Below are 18572 nucleotides of genomic sequence, written 5' to 3'. Positions count from 1 at the left end.
GCGAGGAAAATCCCGGGTTTAGCTTTGAACGCCAAAGACGATGTGTAGCCACGTCCATAGCTATTAGGTCTTTGCCACCAGTAGCTGGAAGCAAAGCCCACGAAAACATGGGGTGCCTTGGTTGGACTGATTCCTGAGTAATCTGGGAGCAAGTCACTGGGCTAATAGTGTAGATGATAGGCTGAGAGAGAAGCGGCCAGAAATCCATATAAATAACTGGGGGGCACTTCTCCAATGGAAAGTACTTCCGCCAGTTCAAAGCGATCTCCTGATACATATAAGTGTCGTGGGCATCTTTTGGTATGTTGGCTTTCAGAATCTTCATTAGTGGTAGGTGGCCGAACATGAATGAGTGTGGCAAGGGGACGGGCTGCATCCGTAATTGTGAGCATGGCGCGTGAACTGGTCGCGTTGATACGGGGTACACGTAGAGGGAGCTTACAAGACCCTGGTCTTTCATACGACGAAATCTCAATCTTATCGCTAGGCCAGTGTAGCAGACTTGCACCATCCATATGGCCAGGATGAGAATGGCTGAGGAGCCCAGCAGGCCCGAAGTACTGATCTGGGGATCCATCAGCGCCAGTTGATGGGTGGTTTTAAAACGGAGAGACGAGTAGTCTTTGAATAAAGAGGTGATCTTCGAAAAGAGAATAAGGCTTCGAAAGAGAAGTCTTTGAACCTCACGCAAGGAAAATCAAGGCAGACACGATTGGGAGGGTATTCAATCATCGCACCCTGTGACCTGCAGGCCTGAGGCGCAGGGGTGGGGGGTTGCTAAATGCCACGAACCATTCAGTCCGGTACGCGATGGCCATGTAATGCCCTTGGAGGTAGCCAAAGAACAGTTTGACGCGTTTTAGGCGCCGGACTGCTACGACCGATACCCGAATCGATCACAATGTCTATGTTTTATTGCACCACAAGATGTTTATGCAAGCAAGGCAAAGGCAAGATACCGGGATGACCGTCAGCTTTCATATGTCATGGAGCCCATGTCATGGAGCCCATATCATGAACCATGGTGAAGGGGGTGCGTAACAAGGGTGGAAACACCTTCGGCCTACCACAAATCCTAACTGCATGTGAGATGGGACCCACATACTATGTTATTACCTGGACCAGTTTTATATCTGATCGGGATGGGAAAGAGTGGTCGCTGGATGTAGAGTGGCAAGGCTTGGCTGACAAAGTAGACTGCCCAACAGATTCCCGGGGAGATACAGGATGTTGTCCGCTCAGTTACGGTGAGCAAGAATACAAGGCTGGACTTGGAATGCATCTACCATGCAGGCCCAATGCAGACGGGTCTCGACTCCCAGGACCCCAATAATATCCTTCGGCTGAAGCCAGTCGGAAAGAGCTACGACCCCAAGAGCTACAGTAAATTCTACAAAACGATGAATTCCTACCACGGAAGGTCTAAAGCAGATGCAGGCCAGGGTCGATCTCCTTGGGAACATTTATTATGCACAAGTCTAGATTGGATTTCCTCACTGGTGGAGATACTGATGATTGCATTTTTCGGTTCGGAAGTAAGGGAGACTGAGGAGAGGGGACGGGAGAAAGAGGGTAGAAGAGCCGAGTAACTGGACGCACATTTGCAGCCTTGTGGGCCCCTTGCATGAAGGGATGGACCCGAAGAGCGAGGAGGGGAGCCTTAGAGTTGGAGAGACTCTGCCCGGCATGTGCCTACAGCGGTAACTGTACTTACTGCTCTGGGCGACACCGGCTTTGCACAGCAGGTAGGGCCATGTCGTAAGGGAATACGACATCGAATCTCCACTTCATCTGCAAAGGACTCCAGGAATGCACACATGGGTCTTCTACATGCGTGCCCACTGTCCCGTGCTACCCAATTTCCACCCGCATCTACACAGATCCCAACTTGGACTCTACAGAAATCCATACCATCTTCAATATATTCCATGAAATGGCCCCTCAAATCTTGGTTGGAACTGGGACTTGGGGTCACAACCTTTGTATCGACCAGATGCGCGAACAGTTGAACAATTTGGAAAAACTCAATTGTCGACGGATCGACACTGCCGCCCTATATCCCTTCACCCATCCCCACCTCGCAGAAAAATGCCTTGGTGAACTTAAGCACGATGGACTTCTCATTGATACTAAAGCCATGTGGTTTAATGGCAGTGACAATACCCTGACTTTCAAAGCAGTTCAGAAGTCAATGAACGAGAGTCTAGAGAGGTTGAAAACTTTAAACGGACAAGGTAAGTATCAGGTCGCCTTGTGTCTTAGGCCAAAGCTGTTGACCCAATTAGGTAACATCTTTTACTGTCTCGGCCCAGATCACGTCACCCCCCTCCAAGAGCAAGCCGCCGCCTTCAATGCGGTATATCGTCAGGGAAACTGCGCGGGGACTAGGGTCTGTAACATGTCGCCCAAGTCGTTTGAGGAGATTCTCGATATCTGTGAAACCCAGGGCTATGTCAAGCCCCGCGTGTTTCAAGGCCAGTATAATCTCTTATGCCGGAACTACGAGAAAACGCTGCTACCACTTCTTCGAAAACACAACGTCGCCTTCGTAGCGTACTCACCTCTTGCCGGGGGGGTGCTGACTGGAAAGGTCACCTTCTCTCACAACAACCCCGAGAACCTCCGGGGAACCCGCTTCGAAGTATCCAAGGACAACGTCATGGGCATGGTAGGCCGGAAGTGGTATGATAAGCCCGTTTTTCACGATGCAATACACAAAATGGCAACATATTGTGAGACGTATGGGATCGATATGGCCGAGGCAAGCATGCGATGGATATTGAACCATTCAGCCCTAAACGGGGCGCTGGGGGACGGCGTGATTGTCGGGCCGCGCAATCAGGCACAACTAGATACATACGCTGCTGGTATCCACAACGGCCCTCTTCCGGATAACCTCGTAGAAGATCTCAACGGTCTCTTTGAGGGGCTAGAGGACGCCGCAGCACCTATTCTAGTATACTGATTGGACGAAGGCCACATTTTGGCTCTGAGAAATAACAATGTGGACTTGGGTCCTCTAAAGCTACATCCTGAAGGCCAGGCTGGGCAGCTTGGTAACCGAGTCCATCCGGACAACATGCACCGATCTTTGAAGCAAACTATATCCTTTGGCATTACTTTTACTTTTGGCAATTTCAAGGCGACTTGGCGCTGTCTTGGTAGTGCCGCCACATGAGATTGTTGCAGCAGCGTCAGTCGACCCCGAAGAAGTTTGCACTACAGTTAACAGACCCAGCTCTCCGGAACACGACCATTGCCTGTTTCTTAACCCATGGATCCTGCAGGCCGTGGCCAAGGCCAATGGATTTAGATCCCTGGCGTTGTCTAATCATATCACAGCATAGCACTCATTAGGAGTATAATGGTCATTCCTACATAACAGCCCACATGCCATCACATTCTATTTATGGCATCTTTGCTGTTGATCATATTGACCTTGGATTACTGCCAAGTGAAAGAACTGAGATCTGTTGGCAGAAGCGGTGACAGGGACCATGGAGTGCTGAGATGCCGAGAGACCGTTCTCATCTTAACTCCGGTGAACATGCAGCTCGGCTATTATCGCCAACATCGGCATGGGCCCAGTCTTCCGTACCACAACTCGGGTGGGTCTAGTTCTTGGGAACAGGCTCGTAGCACTATGAAGACCGGTGGACTGGATTATCAATGTTGAACAAATTAGCGGGTTAAACCTTCATCAGATGACAGCTAGGTTTTATCAAGACCAGAAACAGAGGTCAGGTTGCCAAGCTTGATGGTATCCCCGATTGCGACCAAAATGACTTAAGCATCGATGTCAACGGAGGAACTCGAACTCTTCCTTACGACCTGCGGTGTTTCACAACCAGTCACAGGTTTGCGACCATGAGTTGCAAGCTGCAATAGAACGAATCTCTTCCATCTCTCTATCCACAACAATACGAAGATGAACCGGGCAACACACCAATTCCACCGCCCGCCTAGATTCAACCAGTCTCGACAAAAAGCGAATGTAGAAATAGGAGGTGTGGAAAGAATCTTGAGTTCAAATATAGTAGCTGTCTAGTTTCACACGGAAATATTACAAAAGTCGCTAAGTCTATATGATACAAACAGTAGGCGCATGCCCCCTGCCGCCAGAAAAACATCTGCGGCGGCCTGGACCTGGTGGATGGAAGATAGAAATCCGTTGCGCCCGTTGTGTGTATACTGTACTGTATGCCGTAGCTTCCAACCCGGACCCAGGTATGAGAAGCCCCTTCTTGTCATCGTCTCGCGTCTCGTCGCTCTTTCCCATATCCCATCGTGCGTTGCAATTGCAGGCCGTAGCTTATTTGGCCATAACGTCTACGTAACGCCCGCTCTTCCTGGGCTTCTTGCCAGCCTTGCGGGGTCCTGCGGCACCCAGCAAGTCGTCAATGCTACTGGCATTACTGAGGCTCGTGGCCGGACGGCTCGGCGGGGCGCTTGGAGGACCAGCGGGCCCCGGAGGTGCACTGTCGCTGCTCACGTTGCTCACGTTGCTCATGTTACTAAAGCTTCGCGACATGGCGGGTGGGCCGCCGAGCGCCGGGCCAGGGGGTGCCAGACTATCGTTGGATGCCATTTTGGTCAGGTTGCTGACACTGCGCGGAATGCCCATCGGGGATGCACCACCAGGGGGCGGGGGTGGTGTGCCGGCACCACGCGAGGGAGGCGGGGCGCTGCTGCTTCCACCAGGTGGCGGCGGAGTACCGTTCCTCGAGGCAGAGCGTGGAGGTGGAGGAGTGGCAGTCTTGGCCGGTGCGTTGTCGGCACCAGGTTTCTTGTTGACCCAGCGTTTCTGATCGGGGTCATAGACGAAGCTGCTGGCTTCACCGAGGTTGGCACGGACGGCTTTCGCGCCGGGCATCTCAGCCTCCTTCTTCTTCTCTCCACCAAACCAACCGCCAAACCAGCCTTTCTTCTGTGCCTTGGCCGCCTCTGCACGTTTCGCTAGATGACTAGTTAGCTTTTAGATCTTTTCAGGTCGGGTTGCAAGCACTTACCATCTTCCTCCGCAGCCTTACGGAACATCTCCTCGTTTTCCTTGTCCTTCTCACTCTTCGAAGATGCTGATGCTGCGGGCTTCATCGATGGGAAGTCATCATCGTCATCCATAAAACTCTTCTTGGGCTTGGGTTTCTCTGAATCTGCCTCGCCGTCCTCGGGATCGGGCTCATACGACGATGATGGGGGCTCATATGAGAAAGGCTGGTAGGTTGGGGGTTCCCAACCACCACCACCACCACCACTTTCATTCACCTTATCCTGCGTTACTGTAGTGGCACTGGCAGGCTCATCGATCTGTGGCTGTGCGTGGTCAAATGAGTTCATTGTAGGCGGCTCATAGCCGTATGAGGGAGCCTGGTAACCCGTATCCGCAGTGACGTCGTTGACCGCGATTTCAGGGTTGTCTTCAGGAGTTTGGGTAGTATTTGCTGGTGAAGACTCTTGCGGAAGAATTGGCTGGTACGGAGAGTATGAGTTGGTCGAAGAAAACGGAGGAGCCGAAGGGGTAGCAGCCGGCGGGTTGGGCGCATAGGGAGACGCAGACGCCTGAATGCCAGCACTCGGAACAGGTTGGTAACCAAAGGTGGCCATGGAGTTACTCTCGACGGAGGCGCCATACATTGGAGACGCTGCTTCTGACGCTGGCCTCGGTAATTCATATGAGCTGCGTTGGTACTCGCCCGATGAACGTTCCATCGATGACCTTGGGGCATAGGCAGAACTGTTCTCGAAGGCTGCGGTAGGTTGACCACTAATAGGGGCGTAGCGGGAAGATGCCTTGTTGGCTGGAATGACAGGCGAAGGTCCGGTGTTTCCAAACGACTCGAAATTGCTGGCAGATGGGGAGCGACTAATAGTGGGCGTACCACCAGCAATGCGAGCGAAGGGGCCGGTCTCCAAGCCAGGCTCTCCAGGGGACCCAGGTCCTGAGCTCTGAGCATCATCGCCAGCAACAAACTTGTTAAATTTGTCCCACATGGTGCTAGAGACCTTTTCCACGCTAGGCTTGGGTAGCCAAGACGAAGAACCCTCCTTGGGCAACTGTTTGAGCCTCACCATAAGATCGTCCACAGAAGACATTAAACCAGGGTGGTAGTAGGGCGACCGCCTGGTCTGAGCTGTGATGGAAGTCATGATTGCCTCGCAGTACTGAAGAGCCTTGTCCCTTGAGCCGTATTCAGCAAGTGTCATAGCATGCTGGAGCTTGTAGCCGGCAAGGTGAGGGCAGCTTTGTTGGGTGTTCGACCCGGACAGGGCAAGGCCGTACTCGTAGACTTCACTCAGCAGGAGTGGTTCAATCTCCTTGGCGAATTGATCGGCCTGGCGACGATGGTCGGCACCAACAAGGACGAAGTTGGCATTAGGGTCGTCCAGCCCGCCAAATACGGCATGCTTTCGGGCAAACAAGAAGCAAATGTGCGCGGCTTCAGCTCTGCCGTACTCGGACAAGAGCTTGCCCAGTGAGGTCAGAGCCACGATATCACCTTCACTTCTGTTGCTCAATACCAAGCCAAGAGTTTCTCGCCATTTCTCAAGCCCGGCGAGAGCGTCAGTAGAGTTACCAGAGGTTGTTGACATCAGCTGGCGTCCTGCACGAGCATGGCTTGGTACCAGTGCATCGACCGCTTCTTCGAGGTTACCCGACAAAACCCCATAGAGCGCGCCCAGTGACTGGTTGCTACGGCTTGAGTCATTGACCTCCTTTTTAATGAACTCCTGTGTTACCTGCTTGTACAGGTCACCTTGCACAGTGTTGGAGATGAGCATGGCATGCCCCCATAGCCTCTTGTCAACAGCGGCCCAAACAGCTTTCTCGCGGTCTCCAAGCTGTAGGAATTTCCGAATTTGCTCCATAGCCGATGAGTCCACCGCATCCGATTGCATGCCTGCCAAAGCAGAAATACCGTGTAGATCGCCAGCCGTCATGATCGGGGATGCGAGCTCGCCATTTGTATCTTCGAGCTCAGGGGACAAAACCTGGCGCACAGCCTTTTCTACAGCAGGGTTTCCTTCGAGCACACCGTCATTCTCGACAAAAAGGCGGAGGATCTTCCAGAGAAGAACTCTTTCGACGGCTCTCTTGTCTTCATGGGATACATATTGCTGGAATGCAGCATTCGGTAGAGCACTCTCCAGAGTTTCAATACCTTGCGAAAGCCAGGCAACTGTCTCCTTTTTCTTTGACTTGCCCTTCAATGGACCGGGGAACTTGGTGATGCGCTCCTCAATCAGCTGGACATCCTTGGCATGCTTGATATTGACTTCACCGGGGCTCCGGAGTATCATAGGCAGGGCTTGGTTCATGCCATATCGAGGAACATCTTTCGGGAAAGACGTGACCATAGCACCACCCACACCCCAAGAAATTAACGGTGCACCCCTCCATCGTGTCAATGGATCAAGCTCACGCCCGTCCGTGGGGGCGACCAAGTTCAGGGCCTGTGACATGCCGCGAGCACGAGTAACTGGCGGCCGTGCAGGCTGAGATTGAGGAGGGGCCCTTGGCGAGGTTGGCCCCTGCGCGGAAGACGGCCTAGGAATTGCATCGGCAGGTTTCGTGGGTGAGGCTCTGCCGTAGAGTGAGCCTGGAGACTGTGTCTGGGAGCGAGGAGGCGGTGCGAAATTGACCTGGTTAGCAGGAACGGTGGCCTGGGGAACTGGGCCTGGAGCGTAATTTGAGATCATGCGTTTCGGCGGCGACAAAGTGCTGCTTGCGGGAGAAAGGACTGGTGGAGGGGTTCTCCGCGCTTGTTGAGGGCTGTATCTAGACTCAGCCGAAGGAACATGAGGTCTGGTCATCGGTGGTGGAGATTGCATCAAAACAGTCGGACCATCCTCCTCGACTTCCCTGGTAGGAGGCAACGATGGCACCCTCGTAAGGCGAGGCTCGTACTGGGAGGACACACTTCTTGCCAAGGGAGCCCCTTGGCCAGCACCGGGACTCGGAAGCTTTTGAGACGGATCTTGCGACTTCTCAAAGTGAGCCAACGGACTTGACGTCCTTGGTTGATGGGCCAAAATCGGGGGAGGGACAGCTGAATACGCGCCGCTGCTCGAGCGGCTCGGTGGAGCTGGGGAATATCGACTGGTCGCCGCTGTGGGAGGCGACATGCCATTGGTTGTCGGCCCCTGACCGGGCGCAGGAGAGTACCGATTGCTTGCAGGTGCAGTCGCTTGCTGGGGCCCATTCGATTGAAGCTGAGAATAGGGACTCATCTGCTCGGGGGGGACTAGACCAGCTAGTCCGGCAGGTTGCTGCTGGACAGGAGAAGCCATCGGGGGCGGGATAGGAGGTGGTCCCATAGGCACCCCCTGGGGAGGTCGCACTGGGGGCCCTTGGAGTGATTGCGCGTAGGCAGTCTGCTGTGGAGAGGGCAGGCTATTCTGGCGCGAAGCAGGCCGAGGTTTGGAGGTCATGGGGAGATCTTCAAAGAAGCCCGACTTGGATGTCAGCTGTGGCGCCGGCTTGAGCCCGGGAACTGGCTGATTAGAATGGCTTGATGTCGGTGGCGTGGGGACGGATCCCGAAGACCCCATTGTAGGCGATGGTTGCGAATACATACTCGCTGCTCGTGCGGGCGGCCCAGGAGGCGGCGCCGACGGAGCAAGGTTTGCCCGCGGCAGCTGCTGCATACTAACGCGCTTTCGCGGAGCAGTCACTACATCCATCGGCAGGTCATACGGTGAAGAATATCCGCCCTTCTTGTCCACGAAGCTCTGGGCTTTGGAGACTTCAGGTCTCGTGGCCGGAGCTCCATATGCCTGTCCCATAGGGGATGCCAATGTTGAAACTCCATATTGCGGCGGATGGGCTGCCAAGCCTTGCTGTGTCGCTGAAGGAGCCGGGATGGCGTTGAACGTATTCAAGACCGGCTGGGCTGGAGATGGTAGCGCGGCTGGCGTATAGCGTCCGGTGATAGGTGCAGTCGGGGCCTGAGTTGAAGCAGGCTGGGAGGTAGCGGGTGCGGCCACAGGCGCGTCGTCCTCATCCTCCAAGAAGCCCTCGTCATCACTTCCAAAGAAGGCCGCCGGGTCGATCTCCTTGTCTGCAGAGTCTTCCAGGAGGAATTCGTCCTCGTCGTCTCCTTCGAAAGCAGCAGCCCATTTGGCATCCAGTTCGTTTGACTCGCCGGGCTTGGATTCTTCTAGGCTACTGGCCTCGGTGGCGCCGGCCTCGGTGGCAGCTCTGTCAGCCTCCTGCTTCATGAAATCCGCCTGTGAATTGTCGGTTTCGGGTATGACGGGGGTATCTGGTTCGACGGCCGCATTGGCAGTGGTCTCGATGAACATGCTGGTGTCCTTTCTCTGCAATGCCGGGCTCGGGTCATCTGGGGTTTGGTTCTCCTGGATCTGACTGAAAAAGTCGTCGCCCGGTGCTTCATCGGCGAACGTGTCATCAAAACCCGGTAGTTTCGAGTCCTCCTCGGCGGGGATAGGTTCTTCGGCTTCGTTGTGCGGAATCAGAGGTAGGCCTTCCTCAAAGCGAGCATCCGAAGCTTCTTGCTCAGGACCGACCGTGTCGCCGCCCAGGGATTGCTGCTGGAAGAACGAGTCCTCGTGCTGCTCTTGCCCGGCAGCCGGGCCGTCATCGAAGGATCGTAAGAACTCTGGCTCATCCGCAGCAGACTCCTCGTGGTGAGCCTCTTGCTCGACCTCCTGCATGATTTCTTCTGCCTGAGTCGCAGGGATCGCGTGGTCCAGTGGTTGTTCATTCTCGGGCGACGGGGCGGATGGCACAACGGGGAACGAGTTGGTTCGCTCGTTGGCAGGCATGAACTTGAAAGGGTCGGTGTCGGTGCGCTGCAGATTCCACTCGGCATCGTCGTCGTCGTTCCAGTTGAACTCGTGCGACACGGTCCGCGCGAAGGAGACGGTGCTGGAGTGTTTGGCGGCATTGGCGGCGGGTGCGGCGGGTGCTGCGTCCGGCTCAGTAGACATGACTGACTCCGGGGGTACAGCAGTCTCCTCGGCGACAGGTATCTCTTCGGCAAGGGCGGCTTCGGGATCTAGCACCGGCTCTTCCGTAGCAGCTGTCGCGTCGCCGGCTACAGGACTCGACAGATCCCAACCACCGACTTCATCATCATCGGCGGCTAGTTGATCGAGGAATGCGCCTTCGCTCGCCGGCTCTGTCGACGTGGTGTCATTGGGTATCGTGTGGCCGGAGGTCTCTTCTGGCCCCTGGGGGTGCGCTTGTTCTACAGCGGGCTCGGGTTCTGACTCTGTTTGCTGGGTATCTGGCGAGACGTCTGGCTGGGGATGCGAGGAGAAGTTATGGGCGGCCGAGTTTGGCATCAGGGCGGGATGCCATGATGCGCTGACGGGGTCGGACGCCATGGCGAGGTAGTATTAAAGGGTCTATGGTACGAGAGTGCAAAGCCCGTGGGTGACGGAAGGGTACTAGAAGCGCGCATGTGTTAGGAGACGGTGATCTGTCTTGATCGTGTGCGGCTTGCACGCTGCGCTGCCGCCACCGTAGCTGTGGAACTGTGGCATCTCACAGGTCCCGTCGGGCCCTCAGGTGAATGCACCGGCACAGCATGGCGCGCCGACATCCTCGAGGCGCATCAGGCGAGGCGAGCGAGCAAGCAAAACAGGGGGGAGGGCGCGGAACGTACTTATACAAGAACAAGAACAGTCGTAAATGCTAGTATCATTACAATGCTCGCTCCATCATCGACGGCGGTGGTCCTCGGAGCGAATAGACGGGAGGGCGGCGGGCGGCGGGCGGCGGCAGCTCGCGGGCAAAGGTGTTCAATTCCAGATGTGGTGGTGATGTTGCAAAGGTGTCACCCTGCTGATGGTCAGATCCAGATGCAGATGCAGATATGGCGTCGTGGTGCCGGGAGCGACTTGGCCACGACCTCCTTTAGCCCCATGCACCTCCGACGCCTCTTTTGGGCATGGTCCCACATGTGGCAGCGTGGCCTGGGCTGCCTTTTGGGGGATCCTTTCGGGGGCTGTCGGGGCCTCTGGGGCGGCGTTGGCACCTGCTGCACCTTGGGTACCCGCTGTGGCCACTGGATGGAACCCCTGCAATCACCTGGGCACCATGGATCCCTTGCAACGCCTCGGGCTGTCGGGTCCCGCTGACTTTTCTTCCTGACGGACGGTTCTTCTGCACAAAACCCGACTGGTTCGACCCCGTTCCAAAGCTCGCTTTCCACCCGTCCCTGGGCTGGCCCGAGCCACAAACCACACAATGCACGTCCGGCCGGCTAAGGGCATCCTCTGCTTGCCTTTCTATTGGAATGGCAATCCAGCTTCCGGATCAGGACGAGTGTCGCCCGGGAGCGCTTATCAACTATAACGAGTCGATATCGAGAGACGGTCGTCTGGAAAAGTAATTCTTCAATCAAGATCTGCGACCACTGATATATGACTTTGAACCGTTCATTCGGTCAATCAATCAATGTTATATCTATTGGCAGCGATGTTTACCACGAGGTCACGGTTACCACGTGCTCGCTTGGCTTTCAACAGGAGCCTCTTCAACTGGCCGAATGGGTTTCTGAGTCGAGTTTTGATACCGAGGCTTCTGGGACGCCTCGGCTCGAGTTTCAGTTGGAGGTTTACAAACCCGTTCAACCCTGGTGAAAAACTTCAAGTCTGCACGCCGATCCTGGAGGACTATTAGGATCGCGGGGACAAAATCAAATCAGCCTTACAGATTAATTCTGATGTTAGTTGGCTTGGCGTCTCCCCAAGGACATCCGAGATGGTGGTTTGAGCTGAGGAGCTCGAAATAGTCATGAATGCATGAATGGGTATTAGCAGTGCAGGGACACACTTCTCAGTCTAAAATACACCATATCAATGACGAGAGAGCCTATTTATGTTCCCAGCATACTAAAAAGCTAACTCCATCATCCGTAGAAGAAATAATACACGTACCATTTCTGATAGCGCTCTATGCATATAAATATAAAATCCTACGTAGACTTGCATTGTTTAGTAGAAGCCAGACTAGATTAACGTATTCCGTGTTGTTTAACATAACCATTAGTGTTCATTTGAGTTCAACTTTTCGCAACCGCACAAAGCACTGAGTCGGCCGATGTGTTATGCCAGCAACTGCCGCATAGCCCGACAGCTTCTTAGGACACGGCAAAAGCACAAAATTCCAGATAACCAGAGTGAGTAAGACTCGCAACTCGACATACGCTAAACGTTTCCCGTAGCAGCTTCTAGTGCCGAGCCCGAAAGCGAGTTGCGGCCCAGCAGTGGCATCAAATTGCCAACTTTCGTCTCCGCCCTTCTTATTACCGGAGGGTGTGGGAACGAGCCACCGCTCTGGCTTAAAGAGGCCGATATCGTTGGGATCCCAGGCACGGCCCTTGCCGTCTCTCATAGCATTCTGGCTACTTTCGCTACGTTTGCTTTCGTCGACCTCAAACCCGGGGCTCATCATACTAGGTCCCATAGAGAGGAAGGTAACAGTAGTTCCTTTAGGCACAGGGAAGCCTAGAATCTCCGTATCGTTTATAGCCTGGCGATCTACCATAGGTACGGTGCCGGAATATCGAAGCAACTCCTCGATTATAGCGTCGAGGTAAGGGATTTGCAAACCGGTAATCTCGGCGATTGACGGGCTGCGATTCTCCTTGACGGCTTTCGTATAGGCAGCTTGCAGTTTCGACCGGAGGCGAGTTTGAGGTTTGGGATGATCGGCCAATATCTTAAAGGCCCAAGATATCTCCGTACTGCTCGTATCATGTCCAGCCACGATGAAACCAAATGTCTAGGACCGGTTAAAGCGGTGTATAAAGTGATATTCGGTGCATAGCTTACCTCATCTACCATGACGGGAGAGACGTATTCGGGGGCTCTGCCGTCGTTTTCTGCTAGCTTCCGTTCCCTCTCAATCATGTGCTCCACCGCGGACCGCGCACCGGAATGCGCACTGCCCATCCTCTCCACGGCCTTCTGAAGCTCTTGGGCGAGAATCCTATTCTTCATTCTGAGGGCGCGTCGGAAACGTGGTTTCCACTTCGTCACGAGGTGCCATCTCAGCTGAGGCACAGGGCTTCCGTGGATGTCAGCCAAAGAGTCCGTGCTGTCCAAGAGTGTTCTAATCAGGTCGTCTGGTGAAGCCTTCGGGAACGATATTTGTGCATCGCCGCTAGTCAAGTGGTCTTCTCCACGCACTTTCTGGATCTCCTCGGTACTCAACCCACCGAGAAGCTCAGCATTAGGCAGCGTAGCTCGAGCCTTCAACGATGGTCCGAAGGCGAAGCCAAGGACGGCGTCCAGTACAGCCTCATGGACGTCCTTGGTGATCTCGAATGGCCTGCCATCAGCGATGCTAGCCTTGAGTTCCCACAGACGGATCAGATTTGATGCGTCAGTGTAAATCGCCGGGGCTGCCACTTTATTTAGGAAAGGAGGAGACATAAGGTCCTGAAGGAGCCGTCGGTGGGCTTTCCAGACAGCGTTGGTCTGCTCGTGGATGTGGTGGTTCGGTATGATGCCCTTAAAGAACTCATGCATGATGGGAGAACGGTCAAACTCCTTGCGGCGCATGTTCACGTCCTGCGCCTCACGGAAATCGGCGACCACTACGAACGGTTTTCCAAACGGGCGGAGGAAGACCTGAATAATGGGCGAGTTGTGGGCCGCAACCCGATTATGCATCCAGTTGAGCAAGGTTAAATCTGAACTCGAAGTCGTTTCGATCAGATCGGGGATGTCGCCCAGCAGCCGGCGCGCTGAGGCCTTGTTGTGTGGGATGCCTGGGATAGGCTTCGGGAGTGCCCATTGGTAGACCAGATAACCACATAGGATGGTCGTTACGAGCAAAAATCCCAACGACTTGAGGTCGTCATAGTTGTTCGCTAGGAACGGAGCATTATGCAAAATTAGTTGCGACATGGCGGAACTCGGTGGTCATACTAGTTAAGATACTACCGCTTTAGAGAGAGAGAGAGAGAGAGAGAGAGAGAGAGAGAGAAAGAGAGAAAGAGAAGGTTGACGCACTGGTGTTCAGTGACATGCTAGTTTCATAGATCCTGATAGGGGATTCGGGGAGACTTCTGAGTCCGCCGTGTCGGTCTTCGGCCTCTTGTTCGGCGCCATAAACTCAAACCAATCACGCCACGGATAGTGCCACATAATGTACCCGCTAAAGCATGGAGTTGTGGACATAGTTGTTCTATGTGAACAAGGTACTTTCTGAGATAAACGTTAAATAAGATATAAGTACTTGGTTCTAAGCACGGCATACCGGACGGAAGTTATGGACATAGACGATAGGCACTATCTGCCGTAAGGGCTTTGCTGCTGATCAAAGTGCGCCTCATAGTGAGCTATTCCGCTGCTAAAAGTGGCATGTAATGTTAAACCGCGCGGCTATCAGGCGAAACCTTACTATAGTCCCTCCTTGTGAGTCAAGCGGCAGTTGTAATCTTGAAGACAACAACCAAGGAAGTGGTTTAGCTTTCCTGTTATACTTGAAACGTTGCTTCCGTGTATTGCGCGCTCCGGTGGATGACTCGTATATCTCAAGATCTGACCATGTGGCTGATTTTAGCAGTGACGGCAGTACTCTTGTACCTCTTCCCGCTGTCTTTCTGGCTAGCCTCTTTGATGTGACAACTTTCGGCATCTTTATCAAGGTATCGTGGGTATGGTTCTACAAGTGAACTGTTTCTTACACCATGTGTTTATGTATGGCATTCCAGGGTAGGATCAACTACCGAAGAAACAGCCCAAAGAAAAGTGATGCTCGCTTCTGGATACGCTGCGGTGCAGATCTCAGAAATCTAATTTCTTGTGCTGCACGCTTTCTTGTAGGCGGGGCGAGGATATATTCCTTGCGAATGATTTGTTGTGGGACTTGCGCTAGTCAACCGCAGACTGTTCCACTCCCGTGGTAGTTCCCGGCCTCCATCCCGGAAGCTTAAATCGACTGGGTAGTTTGTTATAGCTTTAACTTGCTTAGGCTGAGTGGGACTCAAAACTTTATTGTACGGGCCACAGGGGTAGAAACCTAGTAAAGGGCCGATGATTATCGGACCGTGTATACAGTAATTTAGGCCGATTTACCACAAGTTATCCCTACTTGTAATTGCAGTAATATGTGATTGCACTTATAATTCGCCCCATACACACCGAGAGGACTTGGCCTTTGTGTGGGCAAAGTTATGCCTAACAAATCTTATAGACATTACCTTACTTCTGCCTTGGTTCAACAGAACATCACAGTAGTAAATCGACGACTAAGTAGGCACTGCCACACGGAGACTAACCGTGTAAGAATTTTCCAGGTCTCAAATCGAATGCAGCGACATCTGGTACAGCTGTTTTATCACGACCAAAGTAATCCCCAAATAAAGACAGAGAAAGCTCAATGGCTGTACCAAAACCCAAGAAACGCAGTCTGTCAGGAATTCGATCATCAAGGTGGAACTATCTTCTTGTTCCATCATACACACTTTGATCAATATCCCCCTCACACACCTATATAGATATATATCTATTTTCCTGGTTTTCCTATGACTCATCCACGTTGGCCTTCTCCTTCTCACAATCGAAGGTTTGAGGACTGAGATAGGTGACTACTCTGAGCTGACCCTTGGCCAAAGCACAGCCAATATAGTAATGACTGCCACACCGGGATTCCAGGGTCTTGGTACCGCTATGGAAACGTGAGCCGGGGCTAGATTAAGTGCGTGATGATAACTTACAAGATATCAAATACGGCTGCTTCGTAATTATCCATCATCTGATCGGATCGACGCGTGGAAAAGAACTTTCGGAGACGGGACAGCACATCCACGTCACTCTTGCAAAAATACTGCGGAGAGATATAAACCTTGGGTAAGATGGCCTTGCCGCAGCTGAGGGTGTAGTAAAATCCCGGGCTTGCTCTACCAGGAACATCTTCAGGCAGAACATCGGAAGCATCTCCGAGGAACGTTCTCCAGAAGTCCTCGAGATCTTTAATGGCTTCCGTAGATATGTAGAGGCGGCCGCCCATGGTTATACAGTCCATCATATACTCGAAGGTGGTGTAGCGGGCTCTTGTGTACACCTTGATTCGTGCATCACTTGGGACCAGGCAGTCGATGGCGAGGATTCCTGTCTCAAAATTGTACTTATTCGTACCCTCCCGGAGGAATTCGAGAAGAGGCTCCGGGTTGAGAGACTTCAGCTGATCCGGAGGCAAGCTGAGGATAGAACTCTCCACAAGATCGAGGTTGCTAATACCCAGCTCCTCGGCCTTCAGTCCGGGGTAAATGTAAATCTTCATGACGGGACCTGTCTTCTCAATATCTAGTGCAACAACGGTGCCGGCTTTGGGCGTGGTCTCCTCGACGAAACGGTCTACCGTTTTTGCAGTGCGATTGTCATGCTGAAGGATCTGCCTTGTAAAGTGCTCGTACCACTCCAAATCCAGTCGAGGTACCATATTCTGCTGTTTCAATTTGATAATCCATTCATTCGTTGCAAATCTGTTGAGGGGGTCCAGCTCCGTTCCGGCATGTGGGCCGATGGGTTCAAAGCTATACCTCACGATCGCCTGGTTGTCTCTACCCCATTCCCAACTGAAGTCGATCGGTGTGGAGTCTGGCGTCCCAGGGCTCCTCCATCTCCTGACATTGCCATGGCAGTCGGGAGAAGGACCAAGTTCAGGAGCGACAAAAAGAGACTAGAAATTGAGTTCGCGGTACTGTTCTGCTGTACTGTAGCCAGCGTACTTGAGGAGCTTGGAGAACATGCGACCAGTTGTGTCCCACCAGAATTGGGAGTTGTCATCTCTGAATCGGAGCACTGAGTTTACGAAGTCCCGAGGCTCGTTTGAAGTGATCACTTCAATCATTTTAGTGGTTATAAAAAGACTTAGAAGGTATTTTGATGGCGCTGAACACTCTGAATATGGATACAGAACAGTGGAGGGAACTCAGTTACGGCTCCCTGGAATAAATTCCCTTAATATATCACAGGCAAGTTTAAGCGTCATTCGTATTTGATTTGCCTCTATCTTCCGCCACTCCGATGTTGTGGAGCATGATACTGGGCAGCTCATTGGATTATTCATTTCCTATGGAGATGAAACTATAATATACCCCATCGAGAATTTTCATACGATATGGTTACTGTCTCACGCTATGGTCGTCAATTCGACACAGGTTTGAGATTAGAAAACTTAAAAACGCGGGTTGGGGACATATGTACATTTGTTAACTTCTTTCCATTATCTTTCCCGAAGGGCCACGTGGAATAGTCACGTCATCGTCAGTAACCGCTGATTGGTCAATTGAGTAAAGAACTGTTCATACCAGTCGGCCATTTCAGATCCCAGGTGCCGGGGAAGCCATCAAACCATGAAAATCAAGCGCTCGGTGTGACGTGACTGCTCTACCGGAACTTAAATTCGTGGTTCAGTATAATGTGTCACAGTCAGGCTGAGGGTTCAAGACGAAAGCACGATACACCTGCGCGGTTTTTTAAATCAACCGAAAGCCTTACACCAGAACCCACCGGAGACCCCAAATGCCGGTGGACAAAGTGGATAACGGAATTGCCGGCGCCAGATCTTGGCACGCGGTAGAGGCTCCACAACCTACTGGTAAGCGCTGCGACTTGGTATGCTTAGGTTTTGGCACATGCTAGCACGAAAGCCTTGGAATTCTTTTTGTACTTTTGTTCTTTCCGCCCTTCTCGATTATTTTATCTGTGTCTTGCATGGTAGCTAATTTGTCCTGGCTAAGGTGTTGAAACGTTAACAATCCCAAAATGGAATAGAGATCCGGGAGACACTTTGAACTAGATGTGGTTTCTCACGTCAAGCTCACAAGATGAAGTTCGACAACCGATAAACAGAGGATCTCGGTTTTGATTGGTCGAGGGTACTGTATGGATAGTCTGTTGTCAGTATCACGGCAGGGCGCCTCTGCGGGGCGCCTGATCTAACTCAACCTGGGGTCTCTACCAAGAAGTCAAAGTTTCTTGAGGCTCTTAGGATCGGCTCGGTACTTTTGAAGGTGTCATTCGTACATTTGGTTTGCTATGAGATGTAGTGGTTCGTCTACGATAGAAAGTTAAAACACCATCTTTAGCCCCGAGGGTTGGCAATTGTCTTACACTGAATAACAAACAGATAAAGTAACTTGTCGTAGGTAGACGTATTCCGTAACCCACCAGTGAGCTCGATCGTGTTTCGGTGTGAGAGTGCCGGGTTCTTGGAATCCCGCCACGTTCACCATATACGACGGCGCCTCCAATCCGGAGAATAATGCTGCATGTAGTGTACAATTAGGTGATATCTTCCAGTATATCGCAGCTTCCCGCGGTCCATTTCGACTGAATTGTGTTCAAGATGAGTAGTTGTTGCCATCAAAGAGAAAACTCTAACTCACGAACGCGTCTGCGGTGCTCCTCGCCAAGCCTGTACAATTCATCGTGTCGAGTACTACCGTATCGACCCTATGCGTACCCACTCTCGGTAGTAGCTCAAACCAGGTTTATTTTTTACTTGTCTGCCTAACTGTACTTAAGATATGATATGCAAGCAAATTGGCTCTGCAATGGTACACGGCGGGTGCTACGATGGTCCG

The 18572-nt window shown here is 52.6% G+C and overlaps 4 protein-coding genes across 4 annotated transcripts; 1 reads left to right on the top strand and 3 right to left on the bottom strand.

Annotated features, from left to right (window-relative positions):
• Window positions 1–1933: 1933 nt before the first annotated feature.
• Window positions 1934–2965, top strand: JN550_005409 (uncharacterized protein; the record flags this gene model as incomplete). Its single annotated transcript, XM_049317033.1, has 2 exons — window positions 1934–2234; window positions 2286–2965. The coding sequence occupies 2 exons, from the start codon at window positions 1934–1936 to the stop codon at window positions 2963–2965; spliced, it is 981 nt and encodes a 326-aa protein (XP_049172422.1).
• Window positions 2966–4312: 1347 nt separating this feature from the next.
• On the bottom strand, window positions 4313–10350 carry JN550_005408 (uncharacterized protein; the record flags this gene model as incomplete). The annotated part of the gene is made up of 2 exons (XM_049317032.1): window positions 4313–4956; window positions 5010–10350. 2 exons carry the CDS (start codon window positions 10348–10350, stop codon window positions 4313–4315), a joined length of 5985 nt encoding a protein of 1994 aa, XP_049172421.1.
• Window positions 10351–12022: 1672 nt separating this feature from the next.
• JN550_005407 (uncharacterized protein) lies at window positions 12023–13884 on the bottom strand (the record flags this gene model as incomplete). Its single annotated transcript, XM_049317031.1, has 2 exons — window positions 12023–12754; window positions 12805–13884. The coding sequence occupies 2 exons, from the start codon at window positions 13882–13884 to the stop codon at window positions 12023–12025; spliced, it is 1812 nt and encodes a 603-aa protein (XP_049172420.1).
• A 1620-nt stretch (window positions 13885–15504) lies between these two features.
• On the bottom strand, window positions 15505–16834 carry JN550_005406 (uncharacterized protein; the record flags this gene model as incomplete). Its single annotated transcript, XM_049317030.1, has 3 exons — window positions 15505–15649; window positions 15699–16607; window positions 16686–16834. The coding sequence occupies 3 exons, from the start codon at window positions 16832–16834 to the stop codon at window positions 15505–15507; spliced, it is 1203 nt and encodes a 400-aa protein (XP_049172419.1).
• Window positions 16835–18572: the final 1738 nt, after the last annotated feature.

Source organism: Neoarthrinium moseri (genome assembly GCF_022829205.1).
Source record: "Neoarthrinium moseri strain CBS 164.80 chromosome Unknown scaffold17_Wmoseri_CBS_16480, whole genome shotgun sequence".
Lineage (NCBI taxonomy): Eukaryota > Fungi > Ascomycota > Sordariomycetes > Amphisphaeriales > Apiosporaceae > Neoarthrinium > Neoarthrinium moseri.
The sequence above is the reverse complement of the archived record's forward strand: the minus strand, read 5'-3'. Positions and strand labels throughout refer to the sequence as shown.